Genomic DNA, 23,039 nt, shown 5'->3' with positions numbered 1-23,039 from the left:
GAGCGGTATACGTAGCGCACTACTATCCCCCCCCCCCCCCCCCCCCCCCCCCCCCGAGCGCTCGGAGAATTTCTGAAAAAAATATTGATTTACTGGTTTTCAGCGACGCTCAGCAAGTTTCCAATTGGAACCATGCGTCTGTTTTCACGAATCAAAATGTTAATTAACAAATTTCACTTCATTAGCCGATTGGTCGTTACGATTAGCCCCCTATACTATGTCCCCCTGGCCGTATAACTCACCTGCACTAACCGCATAAGTGTAGCTTTCACGACTCTTTTTTTTCTCTAACAAATCTGTTAAATCTAAAAAAAAAAAAAAACTTTATACTTTTTGTTTGGCGCTACGCCGCTCCGGCGACGCAACTCTTTATTTCAACCCGAGTCACGTAGGCATACATAAACACATGCGTGACGCAGCCGTAGTACTAGGATATAATACGTCGTTTCCGGCGCCACGTCCTCTCCAGCAGTGGCTGCGCGCCCGTGTCCGTGGCCCGTCCCGCAGGCACCGTTATCGCACTGGAGAACGCGTTCACGTCCGTATCGTCGGCGGAAAAGATAGGCTACATTCAACATCGGAAAGAAACTTTAAACTCAAACACGCACTCGAGCAAAAGCTAAACAAAACAAAAAGTTTTGTTTTTGTTTTCGACTAAGAGAAGACCTTGCAGTAATACGAAATTTCTCTCTACTGTGTGTGGCATGCCTCGTCTCGCCTGGCTGCTTGCCGAGGCGGGCTGGACGAAGAAACGAAGGAAAGAACCCAACAACAAAAACTTACGCGGGGAACAGTCGAGGAAACACGGCGGGAATGTAACTCGAGACAAGCTTTTGTTTCTTGTTCTCGGAATTAAGCGAAACCGAATAGCGGAACCGACGAGAAGTCAATGTCCGGAGGATTCAGCATGTCTTGTTCGCCGAACGGCCGCGATGAACCATGCACCGCAGCGTGCATGAGCGTGTCCTGTGCAGGACCGCTTCCTTCGGCCGCCCACCCTGCATTGCGCAGAAGGAGATTAATGGACGAGGGGACTTCTGGGAGCTGCGCCGCGTGGTGATTAAAGGACGCGAGACTGCGGACATCAAGTCAGAAATGACATTCTGTCGCTGGACTGCGTGTACGGTAGACGTCCTCCGTGCGGAGACAGACTGAACCAGAAACAATTACGTGGGACGCACCTTGCTCCAACGTGATTATGCTGTCAATCCAAGCCGTGATTCTTTTTTTTTTTTTTTTTGTTTGTCTGAGTGTTTGATTGTTTTGTAAGCGATGTCAAGCCAGGCAGCATCTACGCAAATGGATGTATGAATTTCGAGGTGATGTCTTAAGCATATATGGCCCCTTCCAAACAAAACATCAATTTAGAGCAAAAGAAAAAATATAGGATTACGAGAGGTGTACTTTACGTGCGGCCCAGCTATGTGCTCGTTCCAGGTCGTATATGTTGTTCCGTGAAAGACGTTACCATTATACTTGAGGGATGGGAAAATCAATTTAGCACCGATTCTCTAGACGCGAGTAAGTCGACAGCAGTGCTCTGGTTCGCCGCCCTCCTTTTGGCAACATAGTGAGTTCTATGTTTATCCATATCTATATTTTTAGACGTCCTGCAGATTTGAGCTCTCGTCCGTTCAATGCTCCACTTGCAGTTCTAATCTCCGTATATGATAAAAGTTCAAGAACTACTTAAGTAAGTGCCTCCAACCGTGGTATAAATACAAACGTTGTTGGTAGATATGTTAAATACACCGTCTAGTATAACCTTCTTCACACTCGAGCGACATCAACTGGCCACAAAAACGCATGTCTGTAAACAGGCTGTACTGCGGAAGAATATATAACTCAGGGTCGCCAAGAAGCTGATTTTGCTTTGTTGGCCAACAAAAGATCGGAAGTTTGGTTGCGCGCTTTCTGTTGCTCCCGTTGCCCATGTGTGCTGTTGCTGTTCTGTTGGCAGACATCAACGAGTGCGAGATTCCCGCCCTGGCTGCGCTATGCGTGGAGAACGCCGAGTGCTGCAACCTGCCCGGACACTATGTCTGCAAGTGCAAACAGGGCTTCACGGGGAACGCCACGGTCGCCTGCAACGGTGAGTCCTCCTTTTCTGCTCCCTCCTCCTCCTATTAGGAAATTTCCGTTGGTACGGAGTATTTACTCTTCCCCGCTATACGTTAAGCTTTCCAGGCAGGAAACGAAATGTGTGGCCAATCAAAGTAGTCGAATGATCACCTGCCACCAGAACTGTGCGGCTATTGCAGTTGCGACCCCCATATAAACCATTCCGATGTTTACAAAAAGTAACAGCCATTTTGTGCGAACATAGCAGCGTCGCGGGACTACCGCTTTGTCCAGCGAGGAAAGCACGCACAACACGCCCCAACATTATATATATATATATATATATCAGGGATGGGCAAAATACATGCAAATATGTATCGAAATACAAATACAAAATACTTCGTCAAAAATGTAATTAATTACAAATCTAATTAGATTTTCAAAAAATCATTTAAGTACAAGATACAAATAGAACCAAATGCATTTGGTCTTCTCCAAATACTTTTCCAAATACATTCCTCAAATTTTGCGTCACTGACTTCAGGGCACCTGCAACGGGTTTCTGGGTATCTCATTTTAATTTTGCATCGCACACTCGGGAGTTAGTGTGCGAGGCTCTAGTAACGTAATAGAAATATAATCACAAAAAACCGTAATCAGCTTGTATGTAATAGGTGAAAAACGTACAAAGCTTCAAGCAGCTTTTTTTTTTTTTTTTTTTTTTGTCGATTACATTTTGGTATAGACCAACGAACAACCGAAACGACCAAGACGCGCAGCACTAGCTAGAGCATTTTTTTATTGTTGCAACTAGCAGTTCCGAAAATCTGGACGACCCCCGCATTTAGAATGTTCCAGGCAAAAATATGGATGGAAGTCAGGCTGGAAAGCATCACAAGTTGTCACAGGCACTTATTTAGCCAGTCTGCCTGTGAACGTCGATTTCGTCACTATTCTTGCCCTGGACTAGCACCGTAATCACAGTCACTAAACTCTTGTGCTTGATTGAGACGCACTGCAATCCGGTGCAGAACGTAGTTTTCTTCCTGCTCTGGACACGTCTTAGGATGAGCAAAATAAGTCGTGACAATAAATTTGAGGGATGTATTCTCGCCCACAAAATCGTATTTCATTACAATTGTATTTGAAATACCCATGATTTAGTATTTAAATACACACGTCAAATACATTACCCAATTTGTAATTAAATACAAATGCAAAATACACAAAGTATTTGAAATACGTATTTCAAATACTTGTATTTGAAATACGTATTTCAAATACTGCCCAACCCTGATATATATCAGGGTTGGGCAGTCCACTTATAACGATATTGAGAAAACCGCAAACTCCTCCTGGCAGCCGATTATCGTTATATCTGGATCAAATCAAATCTAAAAAAATAGCGATCAAATCTAAAAAATTTGATCGCTATAAGCGATATATCGTTATATCTGGTATCGTTATAAGTGGATTACACTGTATATATATATATATATATATATATCGGCTGCCAGGAGGAGTTTCCGTTCGGAATGGTGTGTAGACGCTGATAACTAGAAATATAGTGCATGACCTGCCCTGATGAGTTCATTATCGCTGGGAAACCTGTCAGATCACAACCTTTCTCAGTAATGACAGCCGCCATAAGTACCCCAGCCACGTCGTTGTGTAAATGACTTTATGACCTGTTGTAACATAAGAGCCGCCGGTGAGGTTCCGCCACGAACTACAAGAAACAGTCCCTCAGCGGAATGTCCAATGCTCCCATGCTCATTGGGCATTTTGATATTGTGTGTGTGTGTGTGGGGGGGGGGGGGGGGGGGGGGGGGGTCGGTGCCAATCTACTGACATATGCTCCGTACTTTTCGTGGTATCAAAAAAACAAATTACGTCCGTACTGAGTGCTGCGTAGTGACGCCATCTCTTTCGGGGAATGCGGAGTCGAAGCGTCTCCTGTGGTTCCCCTCCATATGAATGCGACAGACCGTAATCAGTATCACCTAATAAAACCGGCGTTTCTTTGAACACGAGTCAGGCACATCCGACCGCGCACCCACCTTATGATCGCAGAAGTGTCGACAAAATTAGAGCAAGCATCGATCTACAGCAACACAAGGGCAACAACCAATCGCATTTCAAGGAGCGCATCGCAAATAACCAGACGATAGTTTTCGTTCCAAATATATTCACACTCGGAATACGCGACCGTATGGTATACTCTTCTATACGTGACGACGTAAAATTTTTTAGGTGCTTTTTTTAGCAGAAAATAAAGGAAGGAGTTATATATAGGCACGCCTTGATCAATGTTATTCGGGATGACTTCCCGGTGGTATCACCGAATCACTCGGTTCACTTTAACTATCTTCACCATCGAAGACTAGAATCCTCCTTAGATACAGTACCGGTCACTACTTACTTGGAGCAAAAATCATAAAAGTAAATCAAACCGCAGATATTGGTACAGAGGCGAGATTGTGCGAAGCCTTTGACGCCCAAAGCCGACTCTCTTCCAATCAATCCGGCTGCAGCCATTTTTTTTTTTTTTTTTACTATTTCCGTCATTTTATTTATCTTAATTCTACGCACGCTCGCACCCGGAGTGTGTCGAAATGAGCCTCAATTTGTAGCCGCGCCAAGGTAATGATGGTGCACGCGAGATTAGTGGGACGACCTTCCCTCATGGAGGCACTACCGGATCGGTGAGCCGAATTATAGCTGTTGTACACGACTCCGTGTTACCTTACAATGGACCACAGCGGACGCTATCAGCCATCCCGTGCCAATCCAGCGGTGTGAAGCTATCGCGCATGACTACGCGCCAATAGGTCACGTGACGCCCACGCAGTATCGGCTTTGGTGGTTCCTAGCTCCCTTTGCGGTCCATCGAATAAGGTACCGCGCGCAGGCGATCGAACAGCGAAAGTAGCGCCAACCCCCACCGCTTCCGCCGCAAACAGGTGAAAGTGAGAACGATGAGGTATAGAGGGCGTGAACCTTACCACCATTACAGGAACAACAAGAGCAACAAAATACGAGGTCGAAATCGCGTAATTGCGTAAGAAGAAAAAGAGGATCGGATACGCCCGTCGAGTTTGAGGTCCTGCGGGACCAAGTTTCGACAGAACTCCACGCGGGGTGTGCACCGCCTCCTCCTTTTCGTCCACGCCACGAGGAGGCGATGTCTGTATCTGTCGGCAGAGGCGGATACGCCGGATATAGGCGTCGAAGAAACACGCCGTCTCCTGCTTATTTCTTCTTGGAAACGCCGTCCCCGGAATGCTTCGAGCGAGTGGCAAACTATAAAAGGCGGCAGGGACGTATACATTTTGTACATCTACTTTTTTTCTTCTTCTTTTCTTTCGAGTGCGAACTTGTAGGTCAATATTTAATGTGGGTGGCGGATCCACCGATATTTCTTTTTTTTTTTTTTTTTATCGTTATTATTTTTAAGTCACCGCCTACGGGAAGATATATGGAGGGGGAGAAGACCACTTTCGTTTTCTCGGGAATGTCCGCGGATGGCCCTCCTCCTTCTTTCATTGACGCCGCTTCCCACTGACATCTCACTTTCTCTCTGATGATTTTGTCTGGTTCGCACTAGCAGCGCTCTTGACCGGGGGGCGGCACCGTCTCGAGAGAGGCCTCGAGTTTTTGAAGGGCAGAGCTGTTCTCCTCACCGTGACGAATAAAAAAACGCGGTCGCCCCCCCATCGGCTTCTTCTGCAATGGTTATGGCATAGAGGAGGCTACGCGGTTATGGTTTACCGGACAGATCTTGCCAAATTTCCTCTGCGAGTCCGACACGCGGTCAGCAGGTCGTGCCGAAAGAAACAATCCCGATGGCGGTTGCACTCGTGGACTCGGATTAGTTTCGGATCTCCGGCATCGTCGTCGTGCCAAAGGTTCGAAACCACGCGGAGTATACATCGAGTTTCTGACACGTCTTCTACATCTCCAGACTTGTTTCTTCGCTCGCGTCGACGGAATAATAATGACGGTACCGCGGTAATGCCGAAAGGGTTCGTCCCTTTGTCGGTAGGCATCAAGAAGGCATGCACGCGCATCCTTTAGTGGGGTATCGGGGCCATCGTGGCAGGGACGCGGTTGTCAAAGGATCTCACCGCCGCCGCTGCCGCGCGATGTTGTAGGATGAGCGGCCAACGGCGGCTGGCTCGTCTCCATTCATAATTAGGCTTCGCCGCGAGCGGAACGTTCGCCGAGAGTGTATACGAGAGACGACACTTTCCCCCCGCCGAAGTAGAACAAGAAGATTACCGAGCTTCAGTGTCGGGCCAACCTATAGCACGTCTTACGGCCGCACGCACCGCGAGCTGCACATGTATTATCTAACCGCCCCAGGCCTGTTTGATCCCTTTAAAAAGGAGTGAATACAAATTGCTCAATATGACTTTAAAAAAAAAAAATATATATATATATATATATATTTTTTTTTTTTTTTTTTTTTTTGCTTTTGGATTTGTTTAGGAAGCTGAACGTGCATGGTGAAAACCAGCGCGCAAGGAAACAAGCCCTTGTTTTCTTGGGCGCTGTTTTGTACCGTGTTCATCATGTACACCAACTCGCACAGCTTGCGATGCGGCGTAGGGCCTGCACTTCAAAAATAAAGTCCACAACAAAGAGTATATGATTGAGTTATTGAGGTAATCGAACGAACAGGAGGTTGTCTTAATCTTCTGAATACTCGTTGTTCACAGCGCATGCTCAGAGCGACTTGACGCTTATCGTCCGGAATAAGTATCTCAACAGTTTGGATCGCACGTTACAAAAACATCGTGGAAGCGAATTCAGCTCTAGCGGCCATTTAATTGTCAACAGGCAGACTAGTTTGAATGAAACGAACATATGGTCACCTGGTTTCGACGAAAGCGAGTTAGAATAAAAGTGTGCTCTTGTCTGCTCTCGCAAACATACACTCACCCTATTTTAACGCGCACGAGGAAACTTGCGATAATTATGGGATCATGCGTGTGCATTTGGTACCCCTACCAGCTCGATGGAAATTTAAAATGGCGACCAAAAATGGGGAGGTTACGGTTGCTGACGGACAGGTGTCTGCTTTCGCATGCATTCGTGTACTAGGGAAGTGGCTCGTGTCGGACGCTACATTCTCTTCTCCAGATGTGGACGAGTGCCAGGATCCCCACGCGTGTGGAGTCAACGCCGAGTGCCAGAACACGCCGGGCAGCTACTCCTGCTTCTGCCCTGCCGGGTACACGGGGGACCCCACGGCAGAGTGCCACGGTGAGTGGGTCCATGTGAACACAAACGAGACGAGGGTTGGGCGTATGTAGGGGGCAAGACTTAGCCCGATTAATCACTATTTACTTTAATCGTCTAATCGGTTGCTTCGATATTTAGGTATAATAACTAATGACGGTTCATATTACATCCTCGTTCGAAATTTGACACCGTGCTCTCTCCCTCGCCCTCAAAGAAAACGATAAAAAAAAACCGGCGTACATTTTTAAACATTTCACATATTTACGTTCTTATAGGAATTTTTATTTCATTCTGGATGACTATATCATAAATAATGCTAAAGTGCAGTACCGTAGAATACAACACTGCTTACTGCTAAAATGGATGAAGGCGCCCGAAGTAGTAAAGCAGGCACTTTTTATTTCTCTTAGAAATTTCCGAACTCGGAACCGAATCGACTAACTGGTTAAAAAGTTAATCGAAATTAAAGCGTGAATCGATTCGTCGGAAAGTTAATTGGTCAATTGCCCATGCCAAGACAAGACAGCAAATTGCGTCTCCGTGCGCAGACAGTGAAAACAAAAAATTACCGCCGTCTATTAAAAAAAAAAAAAGAAAAAAAAAGATGGCAAGTTACTTTTATGTGCCGCCTCACTGACGCTTTGAGTCGTTCCTCGGGACCTCAGCTGTGTTGCTGTCGTTCTTTTATCTATCACATGATACGTCTATACCAGGGGTCACCAAACATAAACACATATCCATAAAAAAAGAACATCATTTTAATTGAAGAGCTGCAGTAAAAAAGGAATATGTGAGAGTTTTATGTTGTTTTTTTTTTAACACGAAATTTTTTTATTAGTCAAGTTCTACGAGGTGGCTGCCATGAAGTATCGTTACGACGAATTGTCACGAGGACCCGTCGCGTAACGTCATGAAGTCGTGTGACCGTGACGCCGAGTCACACCATGACGTCGTCCGACGTCCCAGTCACGTGACCTCATGACGTCAGGTGACGTCTCACACACACCTAGCATCTGTACAGCTCATTCAAAAACAGGGATTGTGTGCTCCCCGGTCTTCATCAGCATGATCAAGCTAGTGTAACTGTTTCTTCTTCTTTTCTTTCTCCTCAAACGGCGGCCACAGCGAATTTCGCTCATAAAGCGACTGCTCGTTAAGTAACTTTATTGTGCGTCCCCATTCGTGGAACACGCACCATGAAGTTCGAATATACGTCGTTGCGGTCCTGAGCAGCCCATTTAGGTTCTTGTAAGCTGTACGTCAGGGTCGCATGCTGTTCCGATTTTGCCTCCTTCATTGTTGAAAAGAGTGCCTCACGGCAGTATATGGTGTATTCACGGACGAAATTTTGTCCACCATTTTGTTGTTAAAAGCTGCCTGGCGCGTGCGAAAGGCGAGCGTTAGAAATATTCCTCGGGCATCATCAAATACGCAGAGCATCAGGGCCTATACGTTTCATCGCGGGACATCCAACAACAAAATAGCGGACTGAGGTCACGTGAAAACGCCCTATAGGCATGCTGGCACCGGCTGCCAATACGCAAGCTGTTTTATTTTATACTTGTTCCCCCCCCCCCCCCCTTTTCTTTTTTTTTTTTTTTTTTTTTTCTTTTTTTAACCTGGGCATGCTTATCGGGAAGTCGTGAGCCGCACTTGGAAACCGGACACCGTGAACCCGGGAGAGCCGCATGGGGTTCGCGAGCCGCAGTTTGGACATATAGTCCCTCCGGCGACTAAATGCGCAGCCACCATCTTTGGTTCATACATACGCTTATTTCACTAATCTACCTGCTTATATATGTGGCCCATTCCTTATCTGAGAGTGCGAAGTATGAAAAGAGAAGAGGAAGAAAGAAGTGCTAGGAAACAGCGCAACATGTTTCGCCACGTTAGCGAAAGGCAATGATTTCTACGAGAAAAACAAGCGACTCGTGCAACGAACGAACACGTGGCCATGGTTACGCACTTTCTATCTGTTTACGCGACATACCTTCGCGACGAACCTTCGTGGACTCTGCTCGGTATTCGCTTCTCTACTTCTCACCCGAATCCGGTTCATCGAACAAGATTGTAGCGAATTGCGGTCGTGCCCCACCCAATGGGTCGTTTTCGCGAATTGTCGAAACAAACTCTTGTGTTATCGGTACACCAGAGGGAGGCTCGTTTCATTTGCAGATAACGTAAACCGCAACCGCAAACACTCTTATTAGAAAATAGGGAGTTTTCGTAGATCGTTTTCGCCGTCCCGCAAGGCCCTCCGCAATCCGCTACGATAGCGGGAACTCCACAGTCAAGGCTATCGGCGCGCAGGCGCAGTAGCGACTTCTTCGTTGCGGAACGCTTAGCGTAGGGGGTAGCGCGGTCTACGAAAACTCCCTAATGGTCCGTCTCCTTTCTCTCAGAGCACTGGGAGAAGATCCAGTTGCTGCTCTTTATGGAAGGTGCTCGACGGATGACAATTAAAAAAATAATAAAAAAAGAGAAAACAGAGTGCGCTATGGCACTGAGGATGACGCTCGGTGCCACAACCCTGACTGTTACCCTTTTTTCTTTTTTTTTTATGTCTACACATTTTTTTTTTTTTTTTTTTAGCCTGATCATTTGCTGAGGCTCCGTCCCTAGATTGTGGCAACTGGCTCTGCCAAGTGCTTTAAGGGAAAGGAGACGCACAGGATAAAAGAAAGGCCCCCGAGTTTCTAAACGCTACTTTCCGTATATATTTGGTTTAATCAACCTCCAAATTCAAAAATAGGGATGGCAAACAAACAAAAAATGCTTTTCGGTTGGATATTTTTTTGTATCCCGCACCACTTGGAAGAGCGCTTCCGAGCTCAAGCGGTCTTGCGTCGGTGCAGACCTGGACGAGTGTCGGAACGACCCGTGCGGCGCCAACTCGGTGTGCCACAACACTCCGGGCGGCTACCACTGCGAGTGCCAGTCAGGCTACCGAACGCTTCCGGGACGCAAGCACGAGGGCTGCGTCGACGTCGACGAGTGTCTGGACGCTCACTTCCCGTGCGGTGCGCGGGCCACCTGCGTCAACGCCCCGGGAAGCTTCTACTGCCAGTGTCCGCCGGGATTCACCGGCAACCCCAAACTCGCCTGCCAAGGTGAGAAAAACTCCGATCGATGAAATTGTTTGACTGCTAAGCTCCGCGTAAACTATAGCTCCTTTTAAGAGTGACCAAACGCGAGCCCGTTTGGCCCAACGGGAGTCCGAATACGCGCGATTCAAGATGACGTTTCTAGACTGTCTTCGCGCTCGGAGAATACGTATCTAGAATAAAACAAAATGGCTCCCTCGCCCCCGTGCACGAACACAACATAAATGGAAATGTGTAGTGATAAAGTTCCTACGTCACCCGATGAAGGCCATCGGAACACGAGTCCCAGCCCAACGCTGACACAGCTCCCTCGTGTTATGCCTCGCGCCGGCCTTCAATGAGTAACGTGTAAAATCCAGCGCTCCAGCCTTCTATCTACTGTCACTGACAGCTTAAGAAACGCGGGGCGTGGCTTATTGCTTATTACGTTCACGCCTCTTGATTGGAAATTTGATATCCGGCCTTCTCATCATTGGCTGCGGGACAGCAGAAACGGGAAGGGGGGTACGAGTGCTCGCGTTGTTGTCAGAACACCGAGCGCTGGTTGGTGGGATTAGTGGGTAAACGCAAAGCTGTCTCTACTGCGCTCTTCGAACGCCTTGGAACGCAGAACGGCTGCGTCCGGCGTTCCCGTCCGAACGCGTTCCAGCAGTGGAGACATAGGCTTCGCGCCCATTCATCCCAACCGTTCTGACGTTCCCGCGCTCTCTCGTTTCCTCCTCTCACTCAGTTTCTGCTCGCCTAGGTGATGTTGCCGTGGTCCTATCCAAATAGCAATGCGAGTATCGTCGAGACAATGCCGTGAAAGTAAAGGACATCATCGAAGCCTTTGCATCTGTGGCGTCCAGCTGTCTGGGAAGATTCCTTCCATTCTTCCTCTGTCTGATCTTGAAGTCCGTCGCTTTTATTTTTTTCCCGCGCAGACATCAACGAGTGCCCGCATGCCTGCGGAGCCAACACGGACTGCACGAACACGGAAGGAAGCTACTTCTGCCGATGCAAGCTGGGCTACATCGGCGAAGCGCACCTGTCCGCCGGCTGTCACGGTTAGTCGGCGCCTGCATGCGATCGACTCGCCACTTTCCTCGTGCACGGTTTCTTTCTTTTTTTTTTTTTTCTTTTTAGCCACGTAGTACGTTTCTTACAACGACTGACTGTCAGAGTCGTTCCTTGAAGTTTGCTAGAATCGTTTTCGTTTGCTGCTTCGCTGAGCTTTGAGCCTTATTACAAATTTCAGGGTCATTGGTGAAAGACTGACGGGGAAAACGCGAGCGATTCGTGCCATTGTATGCGTGTCGTACGATTTGAAACGTATCCGACACGATTGTCGTACTTCGTAAATACCGCGTAGCTAGCCAGATGGATGGGTCTAACCCACTTCGAATAAATCGAAAGAAAAAAATCTTATTTGCGTGCTACGACATTGTAACTTATCACGAAAGAGGCTATGTGGTGGATTTGTTTCGTGAAAATGGCAGAGGAAATACTTGCTTCGATCGGAAGTTACAAATAAAGATTCAAATTTTCTAATTGCTCGATGTAAGTTCAACCTTTTCAAACCAAAATGAAAAAAAAACATATGGACCATTAGTGTATTTGACTGGGCAAAAAAGGTTGACTTCTGCTCTTTATTTAGCTTGAGTTTACTAGATACACCTCACCTTTACGGTATGTAAAGTACAGGTACCACGAAAAGTTAAATAATAAGAACATATAAATAGTAATAAAAATATGGTGTAGTTTTGCGCAAAAGACGTTGTTTTAATAATAGTATATACCGGGTGTTTTTTTTTTATTTTTATTTTTGCAGATTTGTTTTAAAAAAAGCCGTGAAAGCTACACTTATGCGATTTGTGCGAGTGAGGTATACGCCCAGGGGGACATTATGTGGGTGGCTAATCTTTGCAATAAGTCGGATAATTAATTGAAATTCACTAATTCACTTTTTAATTAGTGAAAATAGACATATGGTTCGAATTAGAAATTTGCTAAGCGTCGTCCAAAACCCCTAAATCAGTCATTTTTTAAAAAGACTGAGCCCGTGTGAAGTGTACTAGATAGTGAGCTAAGTTACCACTTGTGGAGCAGGTACAAGGCTGGGGCTAGATAAAAGACGGAAAAATTGCACGGCCGCCTTACCGAAGCCGCTAGCCTTGTACTTGCTCCACGAGTGGTAACTTTAGTGCACTACTATGCTTCTCACGCGCTGAAAGTATTTCTGAATATGACCGATTTAGGGGTTTTGGATGACGCTCAGCAAGTTTCTAATTGGAAACATGTCTTTCTTTCACTAATTAAAAAGTTAATGAGTGAATTTTAAATAATTAGCCGACTTATCGCAAATATTCGCCACCCACACAATGTCCCCCTGGGCGTATAACTCACTCGCGCAAACCGCATAGGTGTAGCTTTCATGGCTTTTTTAAAACAAATCTGCAAGAATAAAAAAAGAACGCCATATACAGGGATGGGCAGTATTGAAAATACAACTATTTGAAATACGTGTTTCAAATACTTTGTGTATTTTGCATTTGTCTTCAATTACAAATTGGGTAATGTATTTGACGTGTCTATTTAAATACTAAAACGTGGGTATTTCAAATACAATTGCAATTAAATACAATTTTGTGGGCGAAAATACATCCCTCAAATTTATTGTCACTGTCCAGAGCAGGAAGAAAACTACGTTCTGCACCGAATGCAGTGTCTCTAAATCAAGCACAAGCGTTTAGTGACTTTGTGATTACGGTGCTAGTCCAGGGCAAGAATAGTGACGAAATCGACGTTCACAGGCAGGCTGGCTAAATAAGCGCCTGTGACAACTTGTGATGCTTTCCAGCCTGATTTCCATCCATATTTTTGCCTGGAACATTCTAAATGTGCGGGTCGTCCCGATTTTCGTAACTGGTGCGAGTTGCAACAATAAAAAAATCTCCAGCTAGTGCTGCGCGTCTTGGTCGTCTCGGTTCTTTGTTGGTCTGACTCTATACGAAAATGTATAATCGACAAAAAAGGCTGCTTGAAGCTCTGCATTTTTTTCACCTATTACGTCCAAGCTGATTACATTTTTTTGTGATTATATTTCTACTACGTTACTAGAGCCTCGCACACTAACTCCCGAGTGTGCGATGCAAAATTAAAATGAGATACCCAGAAACCCGTTGCAGGTGCCCTGAAGTCGCTGGCGCAAATTTTGAGGAATGTATTTGGAAACGTATTTGGAGAAGACCAAATACATTTGGTTCTATTTGTATCTTGTACTTAAATGACTTTTTGGAAATGTAATTAGATTTCTAATTAAATACATTTTCGACGAAGTATTTTGTATTTGTATTTCAATACATATTTGCATGCATTTTGCCCATCCCTGACCATATATATATTTACTTGTTCGTGTTTGTTTAGACACAGGAAAGTACACGCGATGTGAATCTTGATATTCAGCACGGTGCCCCCCAATACGGAATTCGTAACTTTACACAAAGAATATACAGGTTCCGAGTTATACGTGTTTCGTTTCGTCTTTATGTTGTTTATGTTAACTATAGAGACCCGCGTACCCGCGAACGTGCATACGAGGGTTATGCACTATCTGTATATAAACTTAAAGTTTACATTGTGTTCTAAATACTTTCCAGTCATGTACTGGGCAGCTTTGGAACGCGTTTGCTTTTAATGCGAGCTGACACCCGGGTCGACCCAAGACGTGTTTTGTTGCCATGGTCTGACATGACGTCCCTCACTCCCGCAGACCTGGACGAGTGCTCAAGACCCACCGCCTGTGGGCTGAACGCCCTCTGTCTCAATGACGTGGGTTCGTACCACTGTGGCTGCAAGGAAGGCTACTCCGGTGACCCAAGGATTCAATGTCTTGGTGCGTGCCTCCTCAAGACTCGTACAGAGCAGCGTCTTTAGATTCATGGCCACAGTGTTTAATTGATGACCTTGTTGTCTTCCTTCGTCCGTTTCCGTAGACGTCGACGAGTGCTCACAGAATCCTTGTGCCATCGGAAGCATATGTTACAACAGTCCAGGAAGCTACCGATGCGAGTGTCCCAAAGGGTATACTGGAAACGCCTACCAGTCCTGCGAAAGAGGTAATGTGAGCCTGTCCAATCCTCCCGGTCTATACTTTACAAGAAAAAAGCGTGAGCTCCTATGTAAGTTACGTTATACTATCGTTGTTTAGCCATGCTTAGTGTATAAATTCAAGTGACATCCGTCTGTTACGAAAAGGACAGGACATTGCATATCAGAACTCAGGGAAGAACCTTATTTCACTGGGAACTTTAAAACCCGATGAAAGGTAGAAGGTGGCCTGAATGTCAACACATGAGTTGTGAGATACGTTTCAAGTCCCTGCTGTGCTTTCCTTTGCAGACATCGTCGGGGTGGAGTGCACCACTCACCACGACTGTACAGCCAACGCGGAGTGCATCAACAACTTCTGCCAGTGCAGGAAAGGATACCAGGTGTCGCCGAACCAGAAGGAGTGTGTCGGTACGTCTTTTTTGGCCAGAAATGCTTGCACTTGGGTTAGTATCATCCGCATCAGCACGGTGCAAGCCCGTTTTGCCGCTGTTGCTTTGCATTCACACTTATTCACATGAATATTCTGTAATTTCTTCTCTCCATTTATAATTGATATGCAATGGAAAGGTGTTGGTGCATTTCTACGAAAATATAAGAGCCAGAAAACGGTTCATTAATTGCTACGAAAATAGAAGTGTATTTCTTGTCCCGTTCTCTGGCGCTTTTGTTTTCGTGTAATTGTAAAAAAATACCCCGTCAATTTTAGAATACATGGTAGTGCTCGAAGGAAAGCACAAGGGGAGGAGAACTGGACACCACTGTGCACTAAGTGGTACGGTGTCCACTTCTACTTGTAGATATTCTAAAGTTCAGCACTCGCCCAGCAATCAGCACTACTCTAGCTGTTAATGTTTTACACCGATGGCTTTGGTATAATATCTAAATTGTCAAGAATGTAGAGCGCATAATAGAGGGTGCCAGATTTATAACATAAGCAAGGTTTATATAGAAGGTTTTGATTTTTCGCGTCTGCGCAGATCGAAACGAATGTCTTTCCCGGGGCACGTGTGGCCGGAACGCCGGCTGCGTCAACACCGAGGGCAGTTTCCTCTGCCAGTGCAAACCGGGCTACGAAAAAATCCATCCGTCTCCGCAGAGCAGATGCAGAGGTATGTTGGCGTGTGGAATTTGCTTTCAACAAAAGTCGCAGTAAACGTGCTGACTCTGCACAGTCTAGCGCAGCACTGTTAGGGTAATATATTTTTTTCCATGGCTGCTGGTTGTATTGAGAACACGTACGCCTAATATGGCCTACTTTCGCAAGTCACCCAGACTAATAAGAATCATAAGAAAGAAGAACACGTTCTTTAATAATCCTAAAGCAAGCTCTCGACTTTGTTATGTTGACTTAAAACCTCTATGAAATTTGGATTATGTTGAGATCGTGCGTAGCGAAGGCGAAGCCGATTTTAGGCATCATTGAGTATGCGTCGTACGGAAAAAAATAATTTCGGTTTCGGAAGTTTTAAAATTCTTCTGAAACTCGTTTTCCGCGTCCACAGACGTCAACGAATGTGTGGTGGGTCCTTCTCCGTGCGGCACCAACGCCAAGTGCGTCAATAACGACGGGTCCTATCGCTGTTTCTGCCCGGACCACCTCATTGGAAACCCCAAGGAAGCCTGCGTGTGTAAGTACACTGTCGGAATAGTCACACCACTGACACTCTATTAAACGATAATTGCGTTCCTTCTGGCAGGCATCCACACTATTGTGTAACTTGCTTAGGCCATGAGCCGTTGGGGAGATGCGTACACCTTTGAGAATCTGATAATGTTTGCACTTCGATTCCGCCGAGATGGATTGTAATTTATGTAGCACAAAGCGAAGGGTAGAAGGCGTTGTCTGCTCAACTCCACCTATTTTTCAACTAAACTGGACTATCTAAAACCTCGTCCAATTAAAGAAGAAAAAAACGGCAGTAATGATGCGGTTGCGTTTAGACGTCGTTCGGAACCTAACTGTGGGCCCAACCCGCCTGCAGCCCCCTGCGACACCGTGGAGTGCGGTCGACACGCCACCTGTCAGGCCAACGGCAAGGAGGCGGCCTGTGTGTGCGACGTGGGCTTCACCTTCAATCCAGCCAACATTCGCGCCGGCTGCATCGGTGAGTGGGGCGGCGGCGCATCTCCTTTTCTTGCGGTCATCCTATTAGAATCCTCGATAAGGAGGAACGACAACGGCCAGTGTGCCATTCGTGCAAACTTTGTCTTTCTGGACGCCTGGAAGCCTGATCGTGGAAACGACTACATATAATCAAGGCGAATGTGTGATTTGGTTGAAAAAGGGCGGTCGGTTTCAGCATTACTCAGTACGCGATTACTGTTGAAGTAGCTAAGTCCAAGATAAACATGTGCTTGGTGGACTTAAATTTATTTCTGCAACTTTTCTATTGGCATCAGAGGTTACACGAGAGACATTCGAAATGTCAGCCGGTCTGCACACTGTTTTTTTCCTTCGTGGTAATTAAACATATCTCTTGAGAAAACTGCTACTCAAGTAAGATCGCGAAATTTCGCTAGCAATATATGCAATGAGACTACAAAAATCCCCCTTGCTACGCCACTGCTCTGGACTGACACCCGAGCAACTGTCATTCCCAAGAAATCCCTAGCGGCAACACTAAAGTTATTTAAACGTTTAATTGTGAAATTGCAACAAGTGGAATAGGTCCCTAAGGCAGAGGTAAAAGTAGGATTCCGTATTTTCAGAGTTTCTTCGTCGTGAAATTCGGGTGTAACTAATTTCTTGGAAGGGCTCCGGAAGGCTGTACATCATATTTTTGTGGGGAGATGAGTAGGAGCCACTGCTGCCTTGAGCGGTCGCTACCTCCGAGCCCAGCTACATGCCAGAACCCGAGAGCCTGAACTGTTTCCCAGATGTGGACGAGTGCGACGTGAACCACGGCCCGTCGGGCCTTTGCGGCCAAGGGGCCATCTGCTCCAACACGCCGGGCAGCTACCGCTGCTCGTGCCCGCCCGGGTTCACGGGCGACCCGTTCCGCTTCTGCGAAGACGTGAACGAGTGCGAGCGACTGCTGGGACCCAGCGGCCTCTGCGGTCAGGGAGCGCTCTGTGCCAACACCCTGGGCAGCTTCTCTTGTTCCTGCCCACCGGGATACTCGGGCAACGGAAGGGTCCGGTGCCACGGTACGCTGCCGCTCTTTCTCCATGGGTGCATCTCCATCACCAAATTTCATAAAATTAAAAAAAAAAAAAAAAAAAAAAATATTTGTGCACGATTTTTTTTTTTTTTTTTTTGCGACGTTTTAGCGAATGGCGGTGTTTGTTTGAGAGAACGACGTTTGTGTGCTTCAGTTTCGTTTAGGATGACGGTCGAACGTCGTGGGATAGATGCAACAAAATGCCGGCAAAAAAAAAAAAAAAAAAAAAAAAAGTTCATTTTTGTATGGCTTGCAACGAGCATTCTTCAGCATACTGACATCAGTAGTGGTAATTTTAACCTGTCAAGTGCGTTTCGCAGAGAGAGAGAGAGAGAGAGAGAGAGAGAGAAGCCTGTTCGCTCTTTCGATGAAACGACCCAACCGTTCAATGAAGCGACTGTTCGACGAAGCAACCGTCATTTGCTAAAACGTCGTTCGGGAAACGCTGTTCGCTATGATAATATGAGGCACATTTTTAAGCTTTCGCGACTTTTTGTTTTGCTTTGTTGTGACCATAGAGTTATTATGTTGTGACACACCATGAAAGTTTATTTCAGCTAAGCATAGGCGTGCTTCTTCAACTTTGGCTTGTGTTCAGGATAAGCTCATCACGTTCGTAAAGTATAAAATGTGTGCTAATTTTTTTTTTTTTTTTTTTTATTTTATTTTTTTTTTTTTTTTGTATTTGGTGGTGTTTGAAAAAGGAAAAAGTTTCAAACTATTTATAGCGCCCCTCGAGCACACGGCCGCGTGTGCGCTACGCGTACCTCCTTAGTGAAACGAAAAAATTGTAAATTTGTTCAGCCAAGATCACTGGAGATTTAACAAAATACTTAATAGCATAAAAAAAAAATCTCGTTGTATTTTACATTTTTATGCATTCAGACATTTTCGAAAATGGCCTAAATCGAAAGTACAGCGCCTGTACTTTCGCGCTTTCGCTTTCAAATACGATTTTGTTTCACTACAAAAAAACAAAAAAAAAAAACAAAAAAAAAAAACAGCAACGCTTACAGTTTTTTTTTTCTATATTTTTACCTTTGCGTAAATGAGACAACAAGTTTTGTCTGTCCAAGTTACTCTTTACCATTGGAACGTGCGTTTCTTTCTTCAATCGAAAACCGCGGAAAGCAGCTATATTAACACGGTCTGTGGACAACTAGCGCCATCTACAAAATATAACGGTAACCAGAACGTGCTTCTTCTTCGCTTCCGCCACTTCCTCGCTTTCGAAACAGCAAAATAAACAACCATCCACCGCGCGAACTCGGAGTAGTCAGAGCGGGAAACGGCTTACCTTCGAATGACCCTCGAACAGGTATTCTTCTGAATTTAAGCATCACCCTTATCTCTCGAACAGTTTTTTTCCCGTAGTTGTTCTCTGGCAACGCGCTGACCCAGCAACGCGATACAATATCATTTCAGAAGGTGCTGTGTTTGACCTGCGTGCTAAAGCTTGTCCATGCTGCTCTCATGTGGTTCCAATTTGTCCAGATATCAACGAGTGTGCGCAGACATTCGGCCCCAACGGAAAGTGCGGCATCTCCGCCGTGTGCACCAACACTCCGGGGAGTTACCACTGCAGGTGCCCCACCGGCACGTCGGGAGACCCCACGGTTCGATGTAAGTCGAGCAATGCCGGATTTTTCGGGGCTGCTTTCCTCTAGTTACGTTCAAACGCATGTTTTTGTGCGAGCTCAAACATACCGCATGTCCGCTCCTCTGTTTCTGGCCCACAGGAAGATTGAATCCCAGATAAAAATCGGTTCACGTTCTGCAGCTAGCGGTCGAAATCTTCCAGCTGGGTGTAGCTAACCAGTTCCATAATGCAGCTAGCTGCATGTGGACTGATCTTCACCTGGGACCACTTTTACCAGCCTAACGTAGTTGATGGCCTATATCTTTATGAGACACATAACTTACGGAATATTCATGGACAGTTATGCACCTTGGTGGTGAGGAAACACGGCAGAAGCACTCTCATTCGGCCGTGTGAGATGTGACTTTAGTCGTGAGTTCGTTTCTGACTGTTACAACTGAGACATACGCTTTGGTTTGGGGCGAATACATGAATTTACTTTCCACTAGGTCTCACCTCAAAGTGGATCACACACACCTATGAGTGTGAGCTCCTTGCTTTTATAATGCATCTAGGCTGTATGAACGGTTAATCCAAAGCGACCTACACACACTCGTGGTCGTCAGGGCCGTACCCAGAAAAAAATTTCGGGGGGGGGGGGGGGGGGGGGTTTTGAGGACAACGGCGGCCATTTTGAAAGTGTCTATTGTCTTATTTTCGCTTATGAATCATGTGCATCGGTGGCATATAATGGAGAGTTACAGCAAACCGGAGAACCGGTCCCGGTTTGGTACCCGGTAGCCGACCGGCGCCACTGCGCGTGCGCAGAGGTGGAGATTAAAATCGGCTGGCTGCAAGTGCACCGACCAGGGCCGTACCCAGACAAAAATTTCGGGGGGGGGAGTCAGAACCCCCTAACCCCCCCCCCCCCTGGTTACGGCCCTGGTATAGATTGCACCTGTTCGTATAGATGAGATGGAACATAGAAAACTTTTTGTGCCAATCTACTGTCTTGTTGCCTCTTTAAACAATGTCCGATGCTTCAGAAGGTAGTACTTGGGAATCCTGTCACCAGCAACAGTGTGTGGAGGTATTTGGGAAGGATTGTTCATCTGCAGCAGAGGGGATGTGGAATACATTGTACCATTATCCATCCTCCCCAGGCATTGTCTCTTTAGACGTAGGCTAGGTGGCACAAGCTACTGCCCATTACAAAGGGTTTAGCCATTAACATCCATCCATCTTCCCTAGGTGTTCAAGTCGTCCAGTGCGACAAGGACGATGCGTGCCCCGGCCACGCCGTCTGCAGAAACCACCAGTGCTACTGTCCGACGCCCAACTTCGGAAACGATTGCAGGCGTACGTTCTTGACTTCGATTTCGCAGTTTCACGACGGTGATAGTGCAGGTCACGGAGTGCACCTTTTCTCTTCCTTGCTTGCGCAGATCCGTGCGAAGACATATTCTGTGGTGCCCAGGCCAAGTGCCAGCTTGATCACACTGGACAGCCCATCTGTGTCTGCTCCCACGGATTTACGGGCCAGAGCAACAGTCTACCTGGTTGTGTTGGTGGGTGCCCTGTTGACCTCCTGGCGACCCTGAAATCACTATTCTGGAAGCTGTTGTCATGGAATAGTTTCTTTTGAGAATGTTTGAACTGATGCTTTATATTTTATCTGCAGTTATGTTCCTTTCATTTTAGTGTGAATGGCTTCATTCCTAGCAGGAATTGTCTACTGCACGAGTGTCCCCAGTATTGAATAAATATTTCCTAGATTTTGTGTGGCTTAGATGGACACTGGTACCTAAAAGTAGTCTATGTAAGAAATTTGCATTAATGCGTGGGGCTGAAAAAGTTGGAGCAAATAAAATATGCAGCTTTTTAGATTACTACTGCGAACATTGCATATAGAACCACTAGTTTTAATAATGTCAGGTAATAAATTTTAATAACTAGCGAACGCCAGGGTCCATGGTACGAAGAAGGGTGCATAGGAATGAAAATTTTTGAAGGGTATGTACTCCTGCATGCACCATCTGTCTACAGTTTTCGATTTATCTTGACTAGAAAAGGAACATACATGGTGATTGCCACTTCCTGTGGCCATATGAAGAATGGTCTATGAAATCAATCTTTTCCAAATTTTCTTTTTGACCCCCCGTGAATTTGCATAGTCAGTGAATTCATTTACGGAGCGCTGGCCCACCATCTGGTTGCAGACATTGACGAGTGCTCGGCCAACCAGCCTTGTGGACACGGAGCCCTCTGCCGAAACTTGCCTGGCAAGTTCGAGTGCGTGTGTCCTCATGGCTTCGAAGGGGATCCCTACAGAGGATGCCTCGCCAAAGGTGAGCCAGCGAGTCATATTATTGGGTTATCTCTTGAACATCGGGTGAACGAGCACATGGTGAAAGGCTCTCAAGGGGATCTTCTGTTGCAGCATCTGCCTTTTAACTCATTGCTGTCTCGTAGCACTTGCATGCATGGAAATGTACACTACAGACTAAGGAGCTGATGTTTCTGTCCACTGTAATCTGCAAAAAGAAGAGTCTTTTGAGTGTAGAGAAATTTTGAGTATTCTGGATTTTGTTGAAGTAGAGGTGTGCACAGCGCATCAAGTTCAACGAAAATAGCCAACTGCTTTTTTATTATACTGAAGACTTGATCATGCATAAGAGAGCATTTATATGGTGCTGAGAACTGTTCCTGCTACCCATCCCCCAGAACAACAAGTCATCCACGGCTGCTCGTCTGCAAGGCCGTGCCCACCACACGAGGAGTGCATCTCTGTGGACGGACGCAGTCAGTGTGTCTGCAAGCGGGGATTCACATACGACACCTCGATCGCTCGATGCAGAGGTAACCACTTCCCTATGCAGTGGATATTCAATGACCGTAAACTTGAAAAAAGTCCTCATCTGTTGTTTTTTTTCCTACCTTTTTATTTAAAAAAAAAAACAAAATTAATCGGCTTTCTTTTTTTTTTTTTTTATGTACATGGAGGTTCTTTTTCTGCAAGAATCTCTTCATTGAAGAGAAAAAAGTAGAAGGATTTCTTTCACCAGTATTGTGGAAATTTGAGATATTTCCAAAGCTAATATATTAGCAGAAGGTTACAAAAGAAAAAGGAGCTTGTGACCAAACGGCCATTACTTTAAGTTTTTTGTGCCTACAAGCTATCCTTACTGTTGTCAATGTTCCAGCTGTATAACCAAATCATATACAAGGCCTTTAGTGTTTTATGAACAGGCTGCTTCTCAGAAAGTGAAATTTTGCTTCAGAGTAGAAATGAATGGTACTATGCACCCATTTCTATCCTGTTCATTGGGTAAATAAAAAAAAAGCAAATGTATGTCAATCAGGGATACTGTCTCGTCACAAAGTTTAGAATATTGTTTCAAATGTTTAATTTATCCAAACTGGCATCATTTTCAACTGCAGCTTCACCTCACATACACAATATTAAAATAACCTTAAATATATATATATATATATATTTTTTTTTTATATTCAATAGGTGTCCAGATTCACTTATGCCTGGCACTTAATTTTTTTTTTGTTATGTTGCATTATTTATATCTTATGATAATTTCATTTTACAAAATTTGTGAATCAATATCAATGGTGGAAATTCCATTGCATGCATACATATATATTTTTCTCTAGTTAATATGTAGGAGTCATGGCCAACTTTAGTCCAGATAACAAAATTTTTGCTCATAAAAATTATTTCATGAAGCTAAAATTTGATCAACTTTTATCATTGTTTCCAGTATAGAATTAATGCCTCAGGTA

The 23,039-nt window shown here is 45.5% G+C and overlaps 1 protein-coding gene across 1 annotated transcript in view; it reads left to right on the top strand.

The window, feature by feature from the left end:
* The window catches only part of LOC8032740, a 166,443-nt gene that overhangs the window by 33,778 nt on the left and 109,626 nt on the right, over positions 1-23,039 (top strand). Inside the window, exons 5-20 of the mRNA XM_042290288.1 lie at positions 1,961-2,092; positions 7,207-7,329; positions 10,164-10,418; positions 11,336-11,458; positions 14,164-14,286; positions 14,387-14,509; positions 14,793-14,912; positions 15,482-15,613; positions 16,007-16,132; positions 16,487-16,609; positions 17,382-17,651; positions 19,160-19,288; positions 20,496-20,603; positions 20,690-20,812; positions 21,464-21,592; positions 21,969-22,103. Of these exons, the coding sequence (XP_042146222.1) occupies positions 1,961-2,092; positions 7,207-7,329; positions 10,164-10,418; positions 11,336-11,458; positions 14,164-14,286; positions 14,387-14,509; positions 14,793-14,912; positions 15,482-15,613; positions 16,007-16,132; positions 16,487-16,609; positions 17,382-17,651; positions 19,160-19,288; positions 20,496-20,603; positions 20,690-20,812; positions 21,464-21,592; positions 21,969-22,103 (2,274 nt within the window). The remainder of the gene's footprint in view (positions 1-1,960; positions 2,093-7,206; positions 7,330-10,163; positions 10,419-11,335; positions 11,459-14,163; positions 14,287-14,386; positions 14,510-14,792; positions 14,913-15,481; positions 15,614-16,006; positions 16,133-16,486; positions 16,610-17,381; positions 17,652-19,159; positions 19,289-20,495; positions 20,604-20,689; positions 20,813-21,463; positions 21,593-21,968; positions 22,104-23,039) is intronic.

This window comes from Ixodes scapularis, unplaced genomic scaffold (genome assembly GCF_016920785.2).
Source record: "Ixodes scapularis isolate PalLabHiFi unplaced genomic scaffold, ASM1692078v2 PGA_scaffold1__304_contigs__length_218370807, whole genome shotgun sequence".
Taxonomy (NCBI): Eukaryota; Metazoa; Arthropoda; class Arachnida; order Ixodida; family Ixodidae; genus Ixodes; species Ixodes scapularis.
This window is presented reverse-complemented; position numbering and strand designations above follow the sequence as displayed.